The sequence below is a fragment of the Prunus persica genome, chromosome G1, assembly GCF_000346465.2.
Source record: "Prunus persica cultivar Lovell chromosome G1, Prunus_persica_NCBIv2, whole genome shotgun sequence".
Lineage (NCBI taxonomy): Eukaryota > Viridiplantae > Streptophyta > Magnoliopsida > Rosales > Rosaceae > Prunus > Prunus persica.
Genome location: NC_034009.1, coordinates 8,435,979 through 8,458,131, shown reverse-complemented (window position 1 = coordinate 8,458,131; position 22,153 = coordinate 8,435,979). Strand labels below are relative to the sequence as shown.

General features: G+C 33.3%; 1 protein-coding gene across 1 annotated transcript; it reads right to left on the bottom strand.

Annotated features, from left to right (window-relative positions):
- On the bottom strand, window positions 16,646-19,198 carry LOC18788434 (late embryogenesis abundant protein D-29). The gene is made up of 2 exons (XM_007222625.2): window positions 18,198-19,198; window positions 16,646-17,543 (listed from the first exon to the last, which is right to left on the bottom strand). Exons 1-2 carry the CDS (start codon window positions 18,532-18,534, stop codon window positions 16,909-16,911), a joined length of 972 nt encoding a protein of 323 aa, XP_007222687.1. The 5' UTR covers window positions 18,535-19,198; the 3' UTR covers window positions 16,646-16,908.

Sequence of the window (22,153 nt, the reverse complement as noted above, 5' to 3'; positions counted from 1 at the left end):
AAAAGAAAAAATAAAGTATGAGAGAAATGGATGTTGATTCAATACAACACGGTATGTCACATATGATAACTTTTTCACATAACATTTTTTAATTGATTAAGAATAATAAAATAATGCTATCTTCGTTTTATAAAAGTTTTTTTCTTAAACTACTGATAATTTAATGCATTTATAAAAGGTGTTGAGCTAAGATGGTTGAAATTGGTGGTCTATATGTTTTGACTGCCCTTACGTGGCTATGATTTTTGTCACTGCTTAAAAATATGACACACTATAGAATTGACGGGTTACCTATCTACTTTAAATTATGAATTGACTTCCTCTTTATAGTATCAATAATGGTAGCCGCTGGGCTCATATGGCTCAATAGAAAGCATCTTAACTTTTTCCTATTTGTAGTGTTATTGTAATATTGTTGCGTAGTGTTATCAATTAGTTCATATTATAATAAAAATAGATAAAAATAAATATATTAATATTATAATACGTGAATTATTAACATCACATGACAATTTTGCAATAAGATAAAATAATTTTTCGATGCCGACACAACTTAATACATTAAGCAACAGTTATTAACAAGATCAGATCTTGACCATAACAAGATGAACAGTTGTGATGGAAGCACTTATTATAAACATATCCATGACATGATCGTTTTCCTTCCCAAAATGTTAGTATATTGAGAGAAAGAGGGGGAAAAATAATGGGAAAATTGTTGTGTGTGTTTAAGATGTAGAAGAAGGATCCGAAGAATAATCAAAACCTAGAAAGAAAAGAACATGTCTTTTGCGTGTACTCGGCCAGCCACCTGCCCAATTGACATAATAATATGAAATCAGATCAAAATCATGAGATCATATGCCAGTTGCTTGGAAAGATGTTGCAAATGGTAGGTGGAAATGGAAGTCATGGGGCTCACACCTTTATATGATTGGATTGGCATATATATATATATATATAATACCCTAAATTATTGGTACCGTCCAAAAATAAGTCATACAATGAAGCCATTGGGAGAAGAAAAAAAAAAACATAAACTTTTAGATTTGTTTTAGAAGTGGAAAGAAAAAAAATGCACTCATTTTCAAATGATTTAATTTATCTATATATATAAAGCAAAATGCAGAGAATGGTGAAACATTCAAAATACCAGAAAATGCCCTTGGTTAATGCAAACATTAAGAATTCAAATTATTAATTAAATAAGGATAATATGGTAAATTCACACTTTTTCATATTTAAAAAAATTAAAAGAAAAAGAAAAAGCAAATAATGGATCTTATTTTTATGGAACACAACTACTCATTATTATTTAGTAAATTTAGGTTTTACCCATAAAAAAACTTTCACTTTTAAAAATTTTCTCTCTCCTTTGGGCTTTTCCAAAGTCTCCCTTATTATTTTTAATTCTAAAATAAATTTATTTATTTTTTTAAAAAAGCCTCTTACAAGCGCGGAAGCGCGTGCGGAGAGACTAGTATATATATAATTTAATAATATTTGTATGCGTCACTTAAAATGAATGTAGGCATTGTATTCAATTACTAGTGTAGTAGTTTGGAGTAATTATTTTCCCATGCAAAGTTCTGGGTTCGAGTCCTAGCATCCTTGTTATGTTGTGTGTGTAAATTTAGTATATTATATCGCTCCCTTCAACAAAAAAGATCCTCAAAAAAAAAAAAGTTAGGCATTATATTCAATTGCTTAAAATAAATTGTATTGAACCTTTTTCTAAATTATTTATTCCAAATTGAAGGTTGAAATTCAACCAATCAGAAATTATCTAATGGAGTACCAGCTTTTTGTTTTTGTTTTTTTAATTTTATTTTTGAAAAAGTCATTTAAAAGATTAATAACTATTAGAAATTTTCTTGGCGGTTTCTTATTTTATTTATTCCCCTATACATAAGGAACGTGACAAATGACGATACTTGTGGTCCTACACATGTCAAACGCCAATTTCATTTTTCTGTTCTTTTCTCCGACGGACAAGTTACATTGCACCACCATATTTGGTCTGTGCCGACCCACTCGCATTTCTCATTGTGGTTTGGTTTTAATTGAAAGCAAAAATATTACATACCAAAATAAGCATATAGAATTTTCTTTGTCGCAGAGGTAAGTTATGCTTGTTTACTAGGACAGTGAATCTATTTGCACTTCGAGCACTTCCACTTTTTCCTTTTTGCTTTTAGGCTTTAAAAACAAACCCTACAAAGGACAAGTTGCCATGATAAGAAGTGGCCTATGAAACTAGACAAGTCCGAAGCGCAAGACTTGTATGGGCAAGTTGATGTCATGCTAACGTCAACATAAAGTCAGAGACCAATTTAAATACTAAAAGAATTGATTAAAAAAACCAAACCAAAATTCATATAAATTCATCTCCTCATATCTCATGTAAATAGTAGTTGCTCTTGGGTTGTCATGGCAATGGGTGGAAATGCATCAAAAAAATTGCTAGGGCAGTCACTATTCACGTGAATAGTAGTTTGCATTTACTTGTCATAATTGAGTGAAAGTGCTCTTAAGTTCGAATCCCGCTGTTGTAGTGGTTTATATAATTTAAATATATGTGTAAGAATGGAAAAGAAAATCTAAGGATTTGTAAAGTAAACTAATTAAAGATCTTGCACATTTTCCTCTCTAATATGTCACTTCATTTGTCTATATAGCTTTTGTTTTGTGTTCTTTTTCTCTTTTATGTTTTCCCATAATTCATAGTGTAACATAGTTGGGGGAACTAGTCTATGGGTAAGTTATTCTTTTTGTTTGTTAGCCTCAAAAGAGATGGCATAAGCTTTTCAGGTCCAGAAGAATCGTTGTGCTGTTCAAGCTATGAGACAAGAAATATATTCAAAGCTAGCTCTCAGTTGAATAAAGAATTTTCGGATGCGTGCGGCGTGTCATGCATGACTTGGATTAAATCAAATCCAAAGGAAAACGTTTGAAGCGTAGTTTATACATGTTTTCTATGGCAATTTCGCGTGGACATCATTTTCTTCATGACTAAATCCTCACAAGTCTCGCCAATAAATGAGGTCCCAACAAAACCATTGATGCTTATTTATGACCGGGCATCTCTTTCATTGCATTATTGAAGGACTTTTAGGAATTTCATAATTTATTCTATATTAGACAAAATATTCACTATAAAAAGTTGTGTTTTTACGGTACCAAATAATAACCTTTTAGATTTATTTAATCTCAAATATGCATAAAATACTTTTTACGGACCAAATATGTTACACATGAAATTGTGATTTATTTGTAAAAAAGAATGACTCAAAGTATTATCAAACATGAAACTGTTACGTATAAAGACTGTAAAAATGCCCATTTAGTCGTTCTTATGTAACAATCTAATCATGGTGTATAGAATTAGGCATGAATTGAGCCACTAATGTCCCTTCACCCGTTTAGTCAAGCCATCTTTGTCCAAGAAAATGCCATATACTTTCTTAGTTCACGGATCATATTCCAAGTGACTAAGAGCACTTCCAGCGTTACAGGTCAACTCGAGCAGGAGAGGGCCTTAGGGTAGGAAAGAGTACCACCCATGCTATTGACTAAACAGAAGAGTCAAACAACTTATATGAAACAAACCAACCTAAACCCCAACCACAAAACCCTTAAAACAACATCCCATCACTACGTAGGTACTGTCAAAGAAGTCCACCTATGATCTAGAAAAAGCATTATAGTTCTTAGTACAAAGTCAAAAACGTACTATGGGTATCAAAATATATACAGCCAATCACCCAACCGCAAAGTTATTGAAACACATCCCATCACTACATAGATATTATCAAAGAAAGCCTTCTATGATCTAAAGAAAGTATCGTAGTTCTTCATACAGAGTCAAGAACGTATTGTGAGCATCATAACAGATCTAACCAAACACCAACCGCCACCTCCAATTTTCTTGATCCAGAACCCCAGCTGACAAGCAAGGGCGACCAAGATTGGCCTCTTAGCCTGAAGAAAATTCCGAAGAAAGATCTTCATAGTAGGAATGTTCATCGGTTGCCAAGCCCACGAACGTTCCATAAGAGAATTATTATGGAGATCTTGGAGACCCCTCGAGGCTGGTCTCCTTCGCCTTGTCAACAAAATCCTCGATACAAAAACTATGGTTACAAGAAAAATTCGTGCCACTAACAATCAGATGCCGAACACCAGTTTTTGCAGGCTTTTGATTCCCTTTTGGTGTCGCATACTTGTCATCCTCTTAAGCAAAAGAGGCGATGGCTATCTCTATAACGTTAAGATGAAGACCCTTCACTAGCGACAGGCTCTTTGGGAAACCAGAAAGGAAGTCAACGCAGCCACTCCATGGAGAACAATAGAGCAACAAAAAAAAAAGGTCATACCCAATTCACCAAGAAGAACCACAAGAGACAATCAGAGAAGATTGAGAGAGACGACGCAGAGAATGAGTAAAGAAAATGGGAGAAACCCTAACCCTAGCCGTCAAGGCTCTCCTCGCGTGAATGAAAGAGCGACCCAAAACCTTTTGATAAGCTCCTCTCTCAATTAGTTGTATTTCTTAATTAGTTGTATTGCTTGTATATTATTGAATAAAGAAAGCATTCAATAATATAGCTATTTATTTAAAACATTGCATACATAAAAACAAAGCATAATTCATTAAAAACACAAACAAAACACAATTCATTACAAAACACAAACAAAGTATAATTCAAAAAAAAAAACAACAGTAACAAAGCTAATTCAAAATTAAACATTAACCTTGACTTCATTGACTGTGATTGTCTCTCAGCACCCATAAGTGCTCCATCAAGTTAACTTGACGTCTTTCATGAATATAAGAAGATTGCATTTTCGTATAACGGTCAATCACACAGTTGTTGTAACAACCATATCTAATTAACGGTTCGTGCTCCAGTGATTGTCCATTTGCTCGCACGGGCCGTTCATAAATTCTTGTTAATGCCGTGTTCATATGATCGGGTTCGAACATCTCGGGTTCATCATAATCATACTCATCCTCACAATCATGTTATAGAGGATGATGCATGTCATCATAATGCTATAAAGCACCTCTTCATCAAACATACGAGCAGCCCTCCTAATGATTACCCATCGAGTTTGGAGGATACCAAAACACTTTTTTACATCTTTCTTATACTCTTGATAGGCAACAAAGTATTTTTCCTTATCCGATTGGGGATGTAGAATTGTTTTGACGAATGTCGTCCACCGCAGGTAAATTCTGTCTGCTAGGTAATACCCACATGAGTAGACGATATTGTTGATTTCATACATGATCTGAAGGGCTTGACTTCTCAACACATCATTGAACACCGGGTATTGACCGAGCATATTAAGGCCGTTTTGAAATCCCGCAACTTCAAAAAAAGCATGCCAAATCTAGGTATCGAATGATGCAATAGCTTCCAGAATGATACTTTTTTTGTCCTTCCAATTCCCATAATCTCCTTGTCAGACAGTTGGGCAATTCTTCCACTGCCAATATATACAGTTGATGCTTCCAATCATGCTTGGGAAACTTGACCCTTGGCTTTTTATAGAAGCCTTTGGAGGTCCGTAGGTGTAGGTTTGTGGAGGTAATCCATCGTGTAGAGAGTTTCAATTGCATCATAGAGTCTGACCAAACTTTCTAGAATAGTGGATTTTCTCATCCTAGCAATCTCATCCACCTTGTTTGCAAATGCGCCAAACGCCAGCATCCATAAAGAAGCTGTAAGTTTTTGCTCCGGAAGAAGACCCAAAACCCAGTACAAATGAAGCTGCATTCTATATCGCCCTCAAAAATCTAAATTAGTGTACAACGAATTTGGGATAAAGTAATCTTCCAAAAGATTCTTACCCCGAGAGTGTCTATGTATGTCCACGTTCGGGCCACGACCACGTTGTGAACCACGGTTGTGTTGGCTTGATTGATGGAGCATACCCACTGGCATGGCAACTTGATCATCATTTTCTTCCCACTCCCTTTCTTCTTCAGCTTGTTTGCTCATTTTTTCTTCATTTTCTCGCTCTTGCCTTTCCAACAACCTCCTCATGTAAGACATTGAGAGTAAAATGTGTTTTCTAAAATATGAGAAATGAAAGGATATAGATGATATGGTGTGAGAGGTATGAGTTGAAGCTGTGGTTTTATAGAGGGATTTAGAAGATAGAGATGACACGGGGTGCAATTTTAAAGAGTGAAAATTTTATAAGAAATATGAAATTTAAATCTTATAATAAATTGGTGACCCTATACGCCTCTTTTTTCTCGACATGCTATACCAAGACGACGATCGACACATGACAACCGATGAAATTTGAGATGTGAATTTTATAATAAATATGAACACATAACAATTAAAAATCTTATCCAAATTATTTGTTTAAGTATAAAAAATAAAACAAAATTTAAAGTAAAAAGTAATTGCCCTTTGTCATGGGAATGAGTGAAAACACAACTTGACTTTTACAAGAAGTATCACTACCATGACAAAGGGGAGCTGATCTGCTGTCCTCAAATTGGTGTCCCCTCCATGTCCCCTCTCTAATTTGCTGACACGTGTCAAAAAACATAACATGGAGTTAACTCTGTTAACTTTTTTTATTTGACAACTTTCAAAATTAAAAAAATTAAAAACTGTCCAAATAACCCAGCAACTAGCGAGTGTCGTCTTCCTTGCAAAACTCAGCGAACGTCATCTTCCTTGATATACTATTTATTAAAGACAATTTTTTTTTAAAAAAAAAGTAAAACATCTGGCTATACTATTTTTAAAAGAAATTAGACAAAAAGGCTATACTATTTAATAAATAATAAAACATAGCATCTCAAAAGAATTTTTAAAAATGAGTATAGCTGTGCGGCTATACTATTTTTAATATAAAAAAAGACGAAACCCCATCTATTTGTCGCCACGTGTCAACACAGTTTTATTTTTTAAATAAAGTAAAAACACGGAATATAGCCGTGTGGCTGTACTATTTCTTTTTTTAAAATGATGACCCGCTTTTGCTAATGCGCCACGTGTCAAAAATACGTATAGCCGCCCGACTATACCTTTTTAATAAAACAAATTAGTAGTATAGCCGCCCGGCTATACTGTTTAAATACATTTTGTTTAAAAGGGGCTATTCCCTTAAAAACAAAAATACAAAAATAAAAAAGGACCCACCTTGTTGCATTAGTTTGTCCCATATAAATATTAATTTTATAGTTTCAACATATCCAAAGTAGATATTAATCTTCCACTATATGATATTTTCATGTAATTTTTATAACATATGTTATTCTTATTAAATAATATGTGAGAATTATTTGTATGATAAGCGAATTTTGTGCGTATTGTTGAAAATTTAAAAAATAATACGTGTATAAAACATTACAAATACGTACGTACAAGTAGATACGACTATTATATGTTTGCTTTTAAAAAAAGTGAGACGTGTATAGAACACGAATGTATTATTAAAAAATACGTACGTACGTAAATATATATATATATATACGCGTGTGTATATGTAAAAGACCATCGCCGCTCGTCTATACTATTTATTAAAGACAATTTTTTTATATAAAAAAAACAGTAAAACCTCCCGGCTGTACTATTTTTAAAAGAAATTAGACAAAAATCGCGTATAGCCGCACGGCTATACTATATACTAAATAACATAACTGATCGATTAAAAAGAATTTAAAATAATGCGTATAGCCTTGCGGCTATACTATTTTTGATATAAAAAAAGAGGAAACCTCCATCTATTTTTCGCCACGTGTCAACACAGTTTTATTTTTAAAATAAATTAAAAAACACGGGGTAGAGCCGTTCGGCTGTACTATTTTTATTAATTTTTTTAAAAAAGGATGACCCTCTTTGGCTAACGCGCCACGTGTCAGACAATAAGTATAGCTATACCTGTTGAAGAAAAAAATTCGAAGTATAGCCGCCCGGCTATACCTTTAAAATAAATTTTGTTTAAAAGGGGCAATTCCCTTTACTACAAAAATAAGAAAATAAAAAAAATAAAAAAGGACCCACCTTGTTGCATTAGTTTGTCCCGTTTAAATATTAATTTTCTAGTTTCAACATATCCAAAGTAGATATTAATCTTCCACTATATGATATTTTCATGTAAGTTTTATAACATATGTTATTCTTATTCATTAATATATGAGAATTATTTGTATGATAAGCGAATTTTGTGCGTATTGTTGGAAATTTTGAAAACAATACGTGTATAAAATATTAAAAATACGTACGCACAAGTACAATACGACTATTGTATGTTTGCTTTTAAAAAAAGTGAGACGTGTATAGAACACGAATCTATTATTAAAAAATACGTACGTACGTAAATATATATATATATATATATGTGTGTGTGTGTATATGTAAAAGACCATCGCCGCTCGTCTATACTATTTATTAAAGACAATGTTTTTATATAAAAAAAACAGTAAAACCTCCCGGCTGTACTATTTTTAAAAGAAACTAGACAAAAATCGAGTCTAGCCGCACGGCTATACTATATACTAAATAACATAACTGATCGGTTAAAAAGAATTTAAAATAATGAGTATAGCCGCGCGGCTATACTATTTTTAATATAAAAAAAGAGGAAACCTCCGTCTATTTGTCGCCACGTGTCAACAGAGTTTTATTTTTAAAATAAATTAAAAAACAAAGAGTATAGCCGTTCGGCTGTACTATTTTTATTAATTTTTTTAAAAAAGGATGACCCTCTAGCGCGCCACGTGTCAAACAATAAGTATAGCCGCCCGGCCATACAAAACTGATCGGTTAAAAAGAATTTAAAAAAATGAGTATAGCCGCGCGCCTATATTATTTTCAATATAAAAAAAAGAGGGGACCTCCATCTATTTTTCGCCACGTGTCAACTCAGTTTTATTTTTAAATAAATTAAAAAACACGGAGTATAGCCGTGCGGCTGTACTATTTTTATTATTTTTTTTAAAAAATGATGACCCTCTTTGGCTAACGCGCCACGTGTCAGACAATAAGTATAGCTATACCTGTAGAAGAAAAAAATTCGAAGTATAGCCGCCCGGCTATACCTTTAAAATAAATTTTGTTTAAAAGGGGCAATTCCCTTTACTACAAAAATAAGAAAATAAAAAAAATAAAAAAGGACCCACCTTGTTGCATTAGTTTGTCCCGTTTAAATATTAATTTTCTAGTTTCAACATATCCAAAGTAGATATTAATCTTCCACTATATGATATTTTCATGTAAGTTTTATAACATATGTTATTCTTATTCATTAATATGTGAGAATTATTTGTATGATAAGCGAATTTTGTGCGTCTTGTTGGAAATTTTGAAAACAATACGTGTATAAAATATTACAAATACGTACGCACAAGTACAATACGACTATTGTATGTTTGCTTTTAAAAAAAGTGAGATGAGTATAGAACACGAATCTATTATTAAAAAATACGTACGTACGTAAATATATATATATATATATGTGTGTGTGTATATGTAAAAGACCATCGCCGCTCGTCTATACTATTTATTAAAGATAATTTTTTTATATAAAAAAAACAGTAAAACCTCCCGGCTGTACTATTTTTAAAAGAAACTAGACAAAAATCGAGTCTAGCCGCACGGCTATACTATATACTAAATAACATAACTGATCGGTTAAAAAGAATTTAAAATAAGGAGTATAGCCAAGCGGCTATACTATTTTTAATATAAAAAAAGAGGGAACCTCCGTCTATTTGTCGCCACGTGTCAACACAGTTTTATTTTTAAAATAAATTAAAAAACAAAGAGTATAGCCGTTCGGCTGTACTATTTTTATTAATTTTTTTAAAAAAGGATGACCCTCTAGCGCGCCACGTGTCAAACAATAAGTATAGCCGCCCGGCCATACAAAACTGATCGGTTAAAAAGAATTTAAAAAAATGAGTATAGCCGCGCGGCTATATTATTTTCAATATAAAAAAAAGAGGGGACCTCCATCTATTTTTCGCCACGTGTCAACTCAGTTTTATTTTTAAATAAATTAAAAAACACGGAGTATAGCCGTTCGGCTGTACTATTTTTATTATTTTTTTTAAAAAAGGATGACCCTCTTTGGCTAACGCGCCACGTGTCAGACAATAAGTATAGCTATACTTGTTGAAGAAAAAAATTCGAAGTATAGCCGCCCGGCTATACCTTTAAAATAAATTTTGTTTAAAAGGGGCAATTCCCTTTACTACAAAAATAAGAAAATAAGAAAATAAAAAAAATAAAAAAGGACCCACCTTGTTGCATTAGTTTGTCCCGTTTAAATATTAATTTTCTAGTTTCAACATATCCAAAGTAGATATTAATCTTCCACTATATGATATTTACATGTAAGTTTTATAACATATGTTATTCTTATTCATTAATATGTGAGAATTATTTGTATGATAAGCGAATTTTGTGCGTCTTGTTGGAAATTTTGAAAACAATACGTGTATAAAATATTACAAATACGTACGCACAAGTACAATACGACTATTGTATGTTTGCTTTTAAAAAAAGTGAGACGTGTATAGAACACGAATGTATTATTAAAAAATACGTACGTACGTAAATATATATATATATATATATATATATATATGTGTGTGTGTATATGTAAAAGACCATCGCCGCTCGTCTATACTATTTATTAAAGACAATTTTTTTACATAAAAAAAACAGTAAAACCTCCCGGCTGTACTATTTTTAAAAGAAACTAGACAAAAATCGAGTCTAGCCGCACGGCTATACTATATACTAAATAACATAACTGATCGGTTAAAAAGAATTTAAAATAATGAGTATAGCCGCGCGGCTATACTATTTTTAATATAAAAAAAGAGGAAACCTCCGTCTATTTGTCGCCACGTGTCAACAGAGTTTTATTTTTAAAATAAATTAAAAAACAAAGAGTATAGCCGTTCGGCTGTACTATTTTTATTAATTTTTTTAAAAACGGATGACCCTCTAGCGCGCCACGTGTCAAACAATAAGTATAGCCGCCCGGCCATACAAATCTGATCGGTTAAAAAGAATTTTAAAAAATGAGTATAGCCGCGCGGCTATATTATTTTCAATATAAAAAAAAGAGGGGACCTCCATCTATTTTTCGCCACGTGTCAACTCAATTTTATTTTTAAATAAATTAAAAAACACGGAGTATAGCCGTGCGGCTGTACTATTTTTATTATTTTTTTAAAAAAAGGATGACCCTCTTTGGCTAACGCGCCACGTGGCAGACAATAAGTATAGCCGCCCGGCTATAACTGTTGAAGAAAAAAATTCGAAGTATAGCCGCCCGGCTATACCGTTAAAATAAATTTTGTTGAAAAGGGGCAATTCCCTTTACTACAAAAATAAGAAAATAAAAAAAATAAAAAAGGACCCACCTTGTTGCATTAGTTTGTCCCGTTTAAATATTAATTTTCTAGTTTCAACATATCCAAAGTAGATATTAATCTTCCACTATATGATATTTTCATGTAAGTTTTATAACATATGTTATTCTTATTCATTAATATGTGAGAATTATTTGTATGATAAACGAATTTTGTGCGTCTTGTTGGAAATTTTGAAAACAATACGTGTATAAAATATTACAAATACGTAGGCACAAGTACAATACGACTATTGTATGTTTGCTTTTAAAAAAAGTGAGACGTGCATAGAACACGAATGTATTATTAAAAAATACGTACGTACGTAAATATATATATATATATATGTGTGTGTGTGTATATGTAAAAGACCATCGCCGCTCGTCTATACTATTTATTAAAGACAATTTTTTTATATAAAAAAAACAGTAAAACCTCCCGGCTGTACTATTTTTAAAAGAAACTAGACGAAAATCGAGTCTAGCCGCACGGCTATACTATATACTAAATAACATAACTGATCGGGTTAAAAAGAATTTAAAATAATGAGTATAGCCGCGCGGCTATACTATTTTTAATATAAAAAAAGAGGAAACCTCCGTCTATTTGTCGCCACGTGTCAACACAGTTTTATTTTTAAAATAAATTAAAAAACAAAGAGTATAGCCGTTCGGCTGTACTATTTTTATTAATTTTTTTAAAAAAGGATGACCCTCTAGCGCGCCACGTGTCAAACAATAAGTATAGCCGCCCGGCCATACAAAACTGATCGGTTAAAAAGAATTTAAAAAAATGAGTATAGCCGCGCGGCTATATTATTTTCAATATAAAAAAAGAGGGGACCTCCATCTATTTTTCGCCACGTGTTAACTCAGTTTTATTTTTAAATAAATTAAAAAACACGGAGTATAGCCGTTCGGCGGTACTATTTTTATTATTTTTTTTAAAAAATGATGACCCTCTTTGGCTAACGCGCCACGTGTCAGACAATAAGTATAGCTATACCTGTAGAAGAAAAAAATTCGAAGTATAGCCGCCCGGCTATACCTTTAAAATAAATTTTGTTTAAAAGGGGCAATTCCCTTTACTACAAAAATAAGAAAATAAAAAAAATAAAAAAGGACCCACCTTGTTGCATTAGTTTGTCCCGTTTAAATATTAATTTTCTAGTTTCAACATATCCAAAGTAGATATTAATCTTCCACTATATGATATTTTCATGTAAGTTTTATAACATATGTTATTCTTATTCATTAATATGTGAGAATTATTTGTATGATAAGCGAATTTTGTGCGTCTTGTTGGAAATTTTGAAAACAATACGTGTATAAAATATTACAAATACGTACGCACAAGTACAATACGACTATTGTATGTTTGCTTTTAAAAAAAGTGAGATGAGTATAGAACACGAATCTATTATTAAAAAATACGTACGTACGTAAATATATATATATATATATGTGTGTGTGTATATGTAAAAGACCATCGCCGCTCGTCTATACTATTTATTAAAGATAATTTTTTTATATAAAAAAAACAGTAAAACCTCCCGGCTGTACTATTTTTAAAAGAAACTAGACAAAAATCGAGTCTAGCCGCACGGCTATACTATATACTAAATAACATAACTGATCGGTTAAAAAGAATTTAAAATAATGAGTATGGCCGCGCGGCTATACTATTTTTAATATAAAAAAAGAGGAAACCTCCGTCTATTTGTCGCCACGTGTCAACACAGTTTTATTTTTAAAATAAATTAAAAAACAAAGAGTATAGCCGTTCGGCTGTACTATTTTTATTAATTTTTTTAAAAAAGGATGACCCTCTAGCGCGCCACGTGTCAAACAATAAGTATAGCCGCCCGGCCATACAAAACTGATCGGTTAAAAAGAATTTAAAAAAATGAGTATAGCCGCGCGGCTATATTATTTTCAATATAAAAAAAGAGGGGACCTCCATCTATTTTTCGCCACGTGTTAACTCAGTTTTATTTTTAAATAAATTAAAAAACACGGAGTATAGCCGTTCGGCTGTACTATTTTTATTATTTTTTTTAAAAAATGATGACCCTCTTTGGCTAACGCGCCACGTGTCAGACAATAAGTATAGCTATACCTGTAGAAGAAAAAAATTCGAAGTATAGCCGCCCGGCTATACCTTTAAAATAAATTTTGTTTAAAAGGGGCAATTCCCTTTACTACAAAAATAAGAAAATAAAAAAAATAAAAAAGGACCCACCTTGTTGCATTAGTTTGTCCCGTTTAAATATTAATTTTCTAGTTTCAACATATCCAAAGTAGATATTAATCTTCCACTATATGATATTTTCATGTAAGTTTTATAACATATGTTATTCTTATTCATTAATATGTGAGAATTATTTGTATGATAAGCGAATTTTGTGCGTCTTGTTGGAAATTTTGAAAACAATACGTGTATAAAATATTACAAATACGTACGCACAAGTACAATACGACTATTGTATGTTTGCTTTTAAAAAAAGTGAGACGTGTATAGAACACGAATGTATTATTAAAAAATACGTACGTACGTAAATATATATATATATATATATGTGTGTGTGTATATGTAAAAGACCATCGCCGCTCGTCTATACTATTTATTAAAGACAATTTTTTTATATAAAAAAAACAGTAAAACCTCCCGGCTGTACTATTTTTAAAAGAAACTAGACAAAAATCGAGTCTAGCCGCACGGCTATACTATATACTAAATAACATAACTGATCGGTTAAAAAGAATTTAAAATAATGAGTATAGCCGCGCGGCTATACTATTTTTAATATAAAAAAAGAGGAAACCTCCGTCTATTTGTCGCCACGTGTCAACACAGTTTTATTTTTAAAATAAATTAAAAAACAAAGAGTATAGCCGTGCGGCTGTACTATTTTTATTAATTTTTTTAAAAAAGGATGACCCTCTAGCGCGCCACGTGTCAAACAATAAGTATAGCCGCCCGGCCATACAAAACTGATCGGTTAAAAAGAATTTAAAAAAATGAGTATAGCCGCGCGGCTATATTATTTTCAATATAAAAAAAAGAGGGGACCTCCATCTATTTTTCGCCACGTGTCAACTCAGTTTTATTTTTAAATAAATTAAAAAACACGGAGTATAGCCGTTCGGCTGTACTATTTTTATTATTTTTTTTAAAAAAGGATGACCCTCTTTGGCTAACGCGCCACGTGTCAGACAATAAGTATAGCTATACCTGCTGAAGAAAAAAATTCGAAGTATAGCCGCCCGGCTATACCTTTAAAATAAATTTTGTTTAAAAGGGGCAATTCCCTTTACTACAAAAATAAGAAAATAAAAAAAATAAAAAAGGACCCACCTTGTTGCATTGTTGCATTAGTTTGTCCCGTTTAAATATTAATTTTCTAGTTTCAACATATCCAAAGTAGATATTAATCTTCCACTATATGAAAGTTTTATAACATATGTTATTCTTATTCATTAATATGTGAGAATTATTTGTATGATAAGCGAATTTTGTGCGTCTTGTTGGAAATTTTGAAAACAATACGTGTATAAAATATTACAAATACGTACGCACAAGTACAATACGACTATTGTATGTTTGCTTTTAAAAAAAGTGAGACGTGTATAGAACACGAATGTATTATTAAAAAATACGTACGTACGTAAATATATATATATATATATATGTGTGTGTATATGTAAAAGACCATCGCCGCTCGTCTATACTATTTATTAAAGACAATTTTTTTATATAAAAAAAACAGAAAAACCTCCCGGCTGTACTATTTTTAAAAGAAACTAGACAAAAATCGAGTCTAGCCGCACGGCTATACTATATACTAAATAACATAACTGATCGGTTAAAAAGAATTTAAAATAATGAGTATAGCCGTGCGGCTATACTATTTTTAATATAAAAAAAGAGGAAACCTCCGTCTATTTGTCGCCACGTGTCAACACAGTTTTATTTTTAAAATAAATTAAAAAAACAAAGAGTATAGCCGTGCATTTAATCAAAGGTTATATCCAGAAGCCACTCAATTGGGCCACTTGCATAGCCAATACAAACTTTTCTATTTACAAGAGTAAGTCTTATAAAGACCTCCAAGGAACTCTTGTGCTCCAATGTGGGAGCTCAAACATGTTTGCAATACCTTGGAAAACTAACAAAACTAGTATGTTTCCGCACACGTTATTTGTCGTAGAGAATTGCACGTTGAGTTGGAGTGTTCTTGGTAATTGCTTCACTTTTGGAACAACACTTTACATGAAGAATACTACCACCTCTCTTACTACTATACTCATACTTTCCTGGTACTAGCAGTCTTTCCATTAACTGTAATCTAAGACCATACTTTTTATAAAGTGTCTTTTTTAATTTTGGGATCATATAATGTGTCTGATCTCTAAATGTACATTTTATGGATGTTATTGGTTAATAAAGAGGACAATCTATAGCTGTAGCTGTATAAATAGGCACTCTCTGATATGTCATTGTAATACTCTTAACTTAAGTGATGTGAGAGTGCCAATCATCTTAAAAGTCATACACAAGTAAACTTACTTTTCCTGTAATGTGCAGGAAGGATGCAAGGGCTTACTTTATATGGTGCTTCATGCGCGTGTTGTCCTAGACTTGTGTGAACAGCTTGAACAGGAGATAAGTTTTGAACAGGTTGAAGGGGACTTTGACTCATTTAGAGGTAAATGGGTTTTTGAGCAGCTAGGAAGTCATCACACACTGTTAAAGTACTCTGTGGAATCGAAAATGCGCAAGGATACTTTTCTCTATGAAGCCATCATGGAAGAGGTTTGTGTTATGCAATCATTAACCATCTCTTTCTATATTAGAAGGGAGGAGAATTGGGTTTTGCAAGCGTTTGAGAGTTGATGGTGGAGAAGATGCATAGATTATGAGGGAGGAGAGTGGGTATGGCTGGATTTTGCAAGGAAGACGACGCTTGCTGGGTTTAGCAAGGAAGACGACATTCGCTGGGTTTTGCAAGTTAGACGATGCTTGCTGGCTATTAGGTTATTTGGATAGTTTTTAATTTTTTTAATTTTTAAAATTGTCAAATGAAAAAGTTAACAGAGTTAACTCCCTGTTATGTTAGTTGACATGTGTCAGCAAATTAACAAATTAAAGAGGGGACATGAAGGGTACACCAATTTGGGGGCAGCGGATCCGCTCTCATGACAAAGGGGGTAGAAATGCTCTAAACGGACAGCCTTGACAAATCCCAATAGGGTCTCGGCCCCAAAACAATTGTGGAGACGAAAATTTTCATATTATTGCTCAAGTTCGAAATACAAAGCTGGCTCCAAATTATATTTCAAGCAGAGATTGAAAGAAGTACATTACAACAAAATCAAACATACATAAAATACAAAACTACATCTCTACACAACAAAACCCAACTTGTAAGATCAGAGACTTGATCAAAACAAAACTATATAAGAAGAAATGGTCATCAAGTGTGGATAGAAAACTACAGGCAGAGCAGCTCAGAGCTCCTCATCACGGCCTTGACCAGCCACATTCTCTTTAATCTTCTGTGACGTCTGCTTGGCAGCTTCGAAATTAGATGCCACAGTGTCCTTGGTAGACTTCACAGTCTCTTCTGCTTTCTTCTTGGCTGCCTCATAACCCTCCTTCGCTTTGTGAGCTGCCTTGTTCTTCACCTCCTCTGTTTTTGGCTTTGCTTCTTTGGTCTCCTCTGCCTCCTCATAGGCCTCCTTGTTCACTTCCTCTGCTTTTTGCTTTGCCTTTTCTTTTGCCTCCTTGGTCTCCTCTGCCTTCTCATAAGCCTTGTTCTTAATCTCCTCTGCTGTTTGCCCTACCTTTTGCTTTGCCTCATTGGCCTTCTCTGCAGCCTTGCTGGCTGTTTCCTCAGCCGCATTCTTGGTCTCGTATGTCTCATCTTCCGCTGCCTTTGTAGCCTCATAAGCCTTCTCCTTTGCTGCATTTGTGGCTTCAGAGGCCTTGTCCTTTACTGCTTTTGTGGCTTCATACGCCTTCTCCTTCGCTGCTTTCTCAACCTCAAAAGCCTTCTCTGCTGCTGCTTCTTTCACTTCTCTAGCCTTCTCAGCTGCTGTATCTTTAATGTCTTTGGCCTTCTCTGTGGTGTATTGACCAGTTCCTGATCATTAATTAAAGCCCCCATTTATCAGTTGTTCATTTAGAAAAATATGCTTTTCTCAAGTCAGATTAAGATGTAAAGTATCTTCATCCCTAACACAAACATAACCCCAATTTCCTGCATAACCCACATTTCAGCACTTCATTTTATCTGCATTTTATTTATTTTTTATTTTTTAAATTAAAAAAAAAAACTCATGATCTCTCTGAGTAACACTAGGTTAAAGTTTGAATTCACACACAACAATCAATTATTATGGGCACTAAAATCAGAACATTTATCGCAAAAACACATGTACAAAATTCAAATGACCTAACAAACCCAATTGCAAAGCAAGTCCATGATTTTATAAGCGCTCGTTTGTGAATAATTCAGAGTAGGCCAAAATCACTTTTGAGAAGAAACACCTTCCACATGCTTCTCCAGAAGATCACTAAAAATGATTTTAAGTGATTCTAGGCTCTCATGTGCTTTTACATAAAAGTGATTATTTGCCCCTCCAAAATCACTCCCAAACGAGCCCTAAATCGATTCAAATCAATCACATCCATATATACAAAATGCCATATCTCATAAATCATCACTATGAAAGCAAATTAAATTAAAAAAAAAATTTAAAATAAAAAAAGTTACTATAATGTTGAGGCTACTAACCAGAAGCAGTGTCTTGAACCTTGTCCTTGGTGTTCTTGGCAGTGTCATAAGCAGCATCAGAAGCTTTCTTATTATTTTCGTCATCATCATCCTGCTTCAATCCAAGTCCTCCAGAGATTTTCTCCTTGGCCCACTCTGCCCATGACTCTGAGTCTGAGCTTTCTCTGCCCTCTCTTTCCTTCTCTGCGGCCTCGTCCTGCGGTTGCCTTGTTTTCACCTTAAACCCCTCATCACTGGAAGACGTATGGTCCACACCAGAGCCTCTGCAAATGGTGGCAAGCATCACCGCCACCACCCCAAGAACAAATAGCACTTTGAAAGGTTGCTTTGAAGCCATGAACAAAGTCTGAAGAGATTCAAATATGCCAAGTGTTTCTCGAAAACTGCAGTATGTGATTTGTACAAGAAGTGTATTGGAATGTGAGAGAGGTTAGGGTTGGGGGGGTTGTGGTTTTAAGAAGAAGAAAGAGAAGGCAGAGGAGGGTGTGCAAGAGTAGGAGGACAGGTGTAACACAAGGTGGCAAGTTCAGAACGTGTTCAGACTAGATAATTGGACACGTGTCATGCTGATGCCTCCCAGGTGTCGACAGGGTTTTTTGTTTTGGCTTTTTATTTTTTTTTTCTTTGATCGAAGGTGTCGACATGTTGGGGTTGCAATTTGCGTGTCTCTTCCTGAATGGAACCGCACGAACCTGTGTAGTTTTGTTTTAGGATCTTGGAGATAATGTATACATAATTTTGTCACTTTTTCTGAACTTATCTATACGACCAATGTTGTTTTAGTCTCTGCACACTTTTGCATCCATTGAAAGTAAATAAGCATATATTATCCTCAAAAAAGGAAAAAAAAAAAAAGATATGAACAAGATCCATAATTTTATATACAAGAATTGAAATAGTTCAAAAATTCATTTTATATTTTGGGAAAACTTTAGTAGATAGTTGCATGAATTTTAAAAAGAGTGTTGATATTTTCACCTCCTTGTCATATATCCCCACCTACCTTATCTTCTCACTCACCATGTAAATTTGAAAAAATACAATCTTATTTTTTCACCCACCATTATTCTTAAAATACCTTTTAATTATTAATTCAAGTAAATTCACTTTGCTAATAATTAATTTGTTAATTCAAGTAAATTCTCATTGCCTATGGGAATTAAGGCAGCTTCGTTCCCCCAGCAATCATCAAATCAGCCTCACCTTGACGAATGTGATTTGCAAACAGCATAGAAATAGTAATTTGAAGTAGCACAAGCAGTCTCAAAATCAAATAATTTAGTTCCCTAAATCCCATATCAATATTAGGGGTGGGCACGGTTCGGTTTGGACCAGTTTTTGCCTCAAATTAGAACCGATCCGGTATTATTCATTCGATTTGGTTCAGTTCGGTTTTAATAAAAAAATTTCAAAAACTGTCCGGTTCGGTTTGAATCGGTTTTGGTCCGGTTCCGATTCCGGTTCGGTTTTGAACTGGATTATAAAAATTATTTTTTAAATTATTTTTTAATACAATTCTCAACTGAAATATTTTTTTTTACTTGAAAATTAACAAATTATTCAATTTCATATAAAAAATAAATATTAAAGTGAGAAAAGAGAGATAGTTTGACATTGAACTTGGATAAATATTAGGTTTTTTTTAGTGAAATTAAAAATATAGCATTAAATATAAATATATATTGAAATTATATATTTTTTTAGTTTCATCGGTTCGGTTCGGGCTTGTTCGGTTTTTGAAGACATGGAATCGGATCCAGAACTGGTCCAAACCAGTCCGGTTCGGTTTTTGACCGGTTTTTGACTTTTTGGTCAACTCGATTTTTTTCCGGTTTAGTTCGGTGTGGTTCGGCTCGGATTTTCGATTCGCCGGTTTGAGTGCCCACCCCTAATCAATACCAAGCAACGCAAACCCTATGTTTGTAATAGCATAAGGAATGAAAATTGGGGTTATTTTTTGGATAGGAGCTTGTCATAATAAGCTTAGTTTCAGCTGCCTGCCTTTTTTTTTTCTTTTTCTCAAAGTGAGGTTTTTTCCTTAAGTCCTTATAAGTCATTTTACGAAGGGATAAATTTATCTTTAAAATTTTGAAAGTAAGGTGGGTGGAAATAGCAGCACTCTTTTAAAAATGATTGTTGTTCTGATTATGAGAGAGTTTTCCCCTTTTTTTTAAACTAGCCCCTTGGTGCAAGTTAGTTTTTATTTATTTAATTTTATTTTAGAATTTTAAAAAATAATGGGTCCTATTTTTATGGAACATAACTACTCATTATCTGATTTTGTTTTTAATTTTTAATTTTTTTTAATATAAAAAAGTGTGAATTTACAATATTATCCTCATTTAATTAATATTTAATATTTTAATATTTGCATTAACCAAGGGTTTTTTTATGATATTTTGAATGTTTCACCATTTTCTGCATTTTGCTTTATATAACTGTATATGCTAAAACACTCAATTAGGTTATTGTCCAAAGGTCTAATATTTTTGAACCTGCATTTGGTACACCATATTAGACTCTGGATATGAGTAAATAGTCCATGTCATGTGTTTGGTGTCAACTTGTATTATTTAATTACTTGACTATTTTAAATGAGTTGGGCTTTTAATACTCTCCTTACCTGACTAACTAATACAATCCACACACCCTGGTTTAGATAATACATGCTTAATTATACAGCTAGGGAAAAAGAATACACACGTTCACGTGAACAATCCGACGACGCTATTTTAATCTTCTTCCCCTTAGGGTTCTTCTCCGTTATCTTCTCCGAGGTTATTCTCTTCACTCTTCTCTAGGTCTCTCTCTCTCTCTCTCTCTCTCTCTCTCTCTCTCTCTCTCTCCCCTTATATATTTACTTTTTTATTTAATGTTTGTCGAAGTTATGTTATGAGTTTTTCGTTTTTGACCTTTTTTTCTTGCTGTATTGGAACAATACATGCGGCTGTGTATCCAACTCTATACAAGCTGTTGAGTTTTTCTTGCGTTTTTTTCTTTATATATGAGATACTACAATTATGATAATGGGTTATATGAAAAAAAATTGAAAAACAAATCTTGTCATATGAATCTTAGCAAAAAAAATTCGTGTAATTTCAATTTCAATTTCTACTTAAATTATCAAAGATTTTTTTGTCAAAAAAATAGTATGATATGATTTTATCCGGAACAGCACCGAACATAGTATAACTTAGTTAGACTATTTATCCAGAACTGCACCAAACATCTTATAATATTATGAATAAATAGTCAATACTCTCTAGAACAGATTAATACTATCCGACATGTATACCCAGGTGTGATGCATGGCAGTTGATGAATCAGAAAATAATAATAATTGCTTGGAAAATTAGTCCCAGTTTTTAGTCGTTCCTTACAAATACGAAAGGACTCATTATCTATCTCAGTTTTATTGTATTTAATATTTATCTTCCTAAATGCAGCATCATAAATCAAGCATAATGTTGAGTAGTTTGTTTGTAAGGTTGCTTTAAGGCCATGATGAGTCTATGAGAATCTGATATGCCTAAACCAGTCTGAAGAGATAGATTCTAATGTGATAAGTGTTCTGCCAATACACACGTAGATTGGAATTTGAGAGCAATGGGAAAGTTCGGAGTAAGACACACGTCCCCCTCCACAAGCATAATTGTACAATCAGCATTCTGCATGTTTGTGCAAATAATCTCACGGGAGAATATTCGCCTAAGATTCCTTCGTCTTTTTCGCCTCTCTTTCTCCCTGCAAAACAGATCGGAGTAAAAGACCACACCCGGGGGTGTTGACCAAAGGCCCTCCGATGCCTAAGTCAGTTCAATTGATCTTTAGAGAAACGATAGCTAAAATAGGGTACGAGATGTATTTATAATATAAATCGGGCGGCCGGAGCCTTATGTAAAAGAGAGAAAGAGAAGAGGTGGCTAGGGTTTGAGAGGAATTTTCTGCAGAGATTT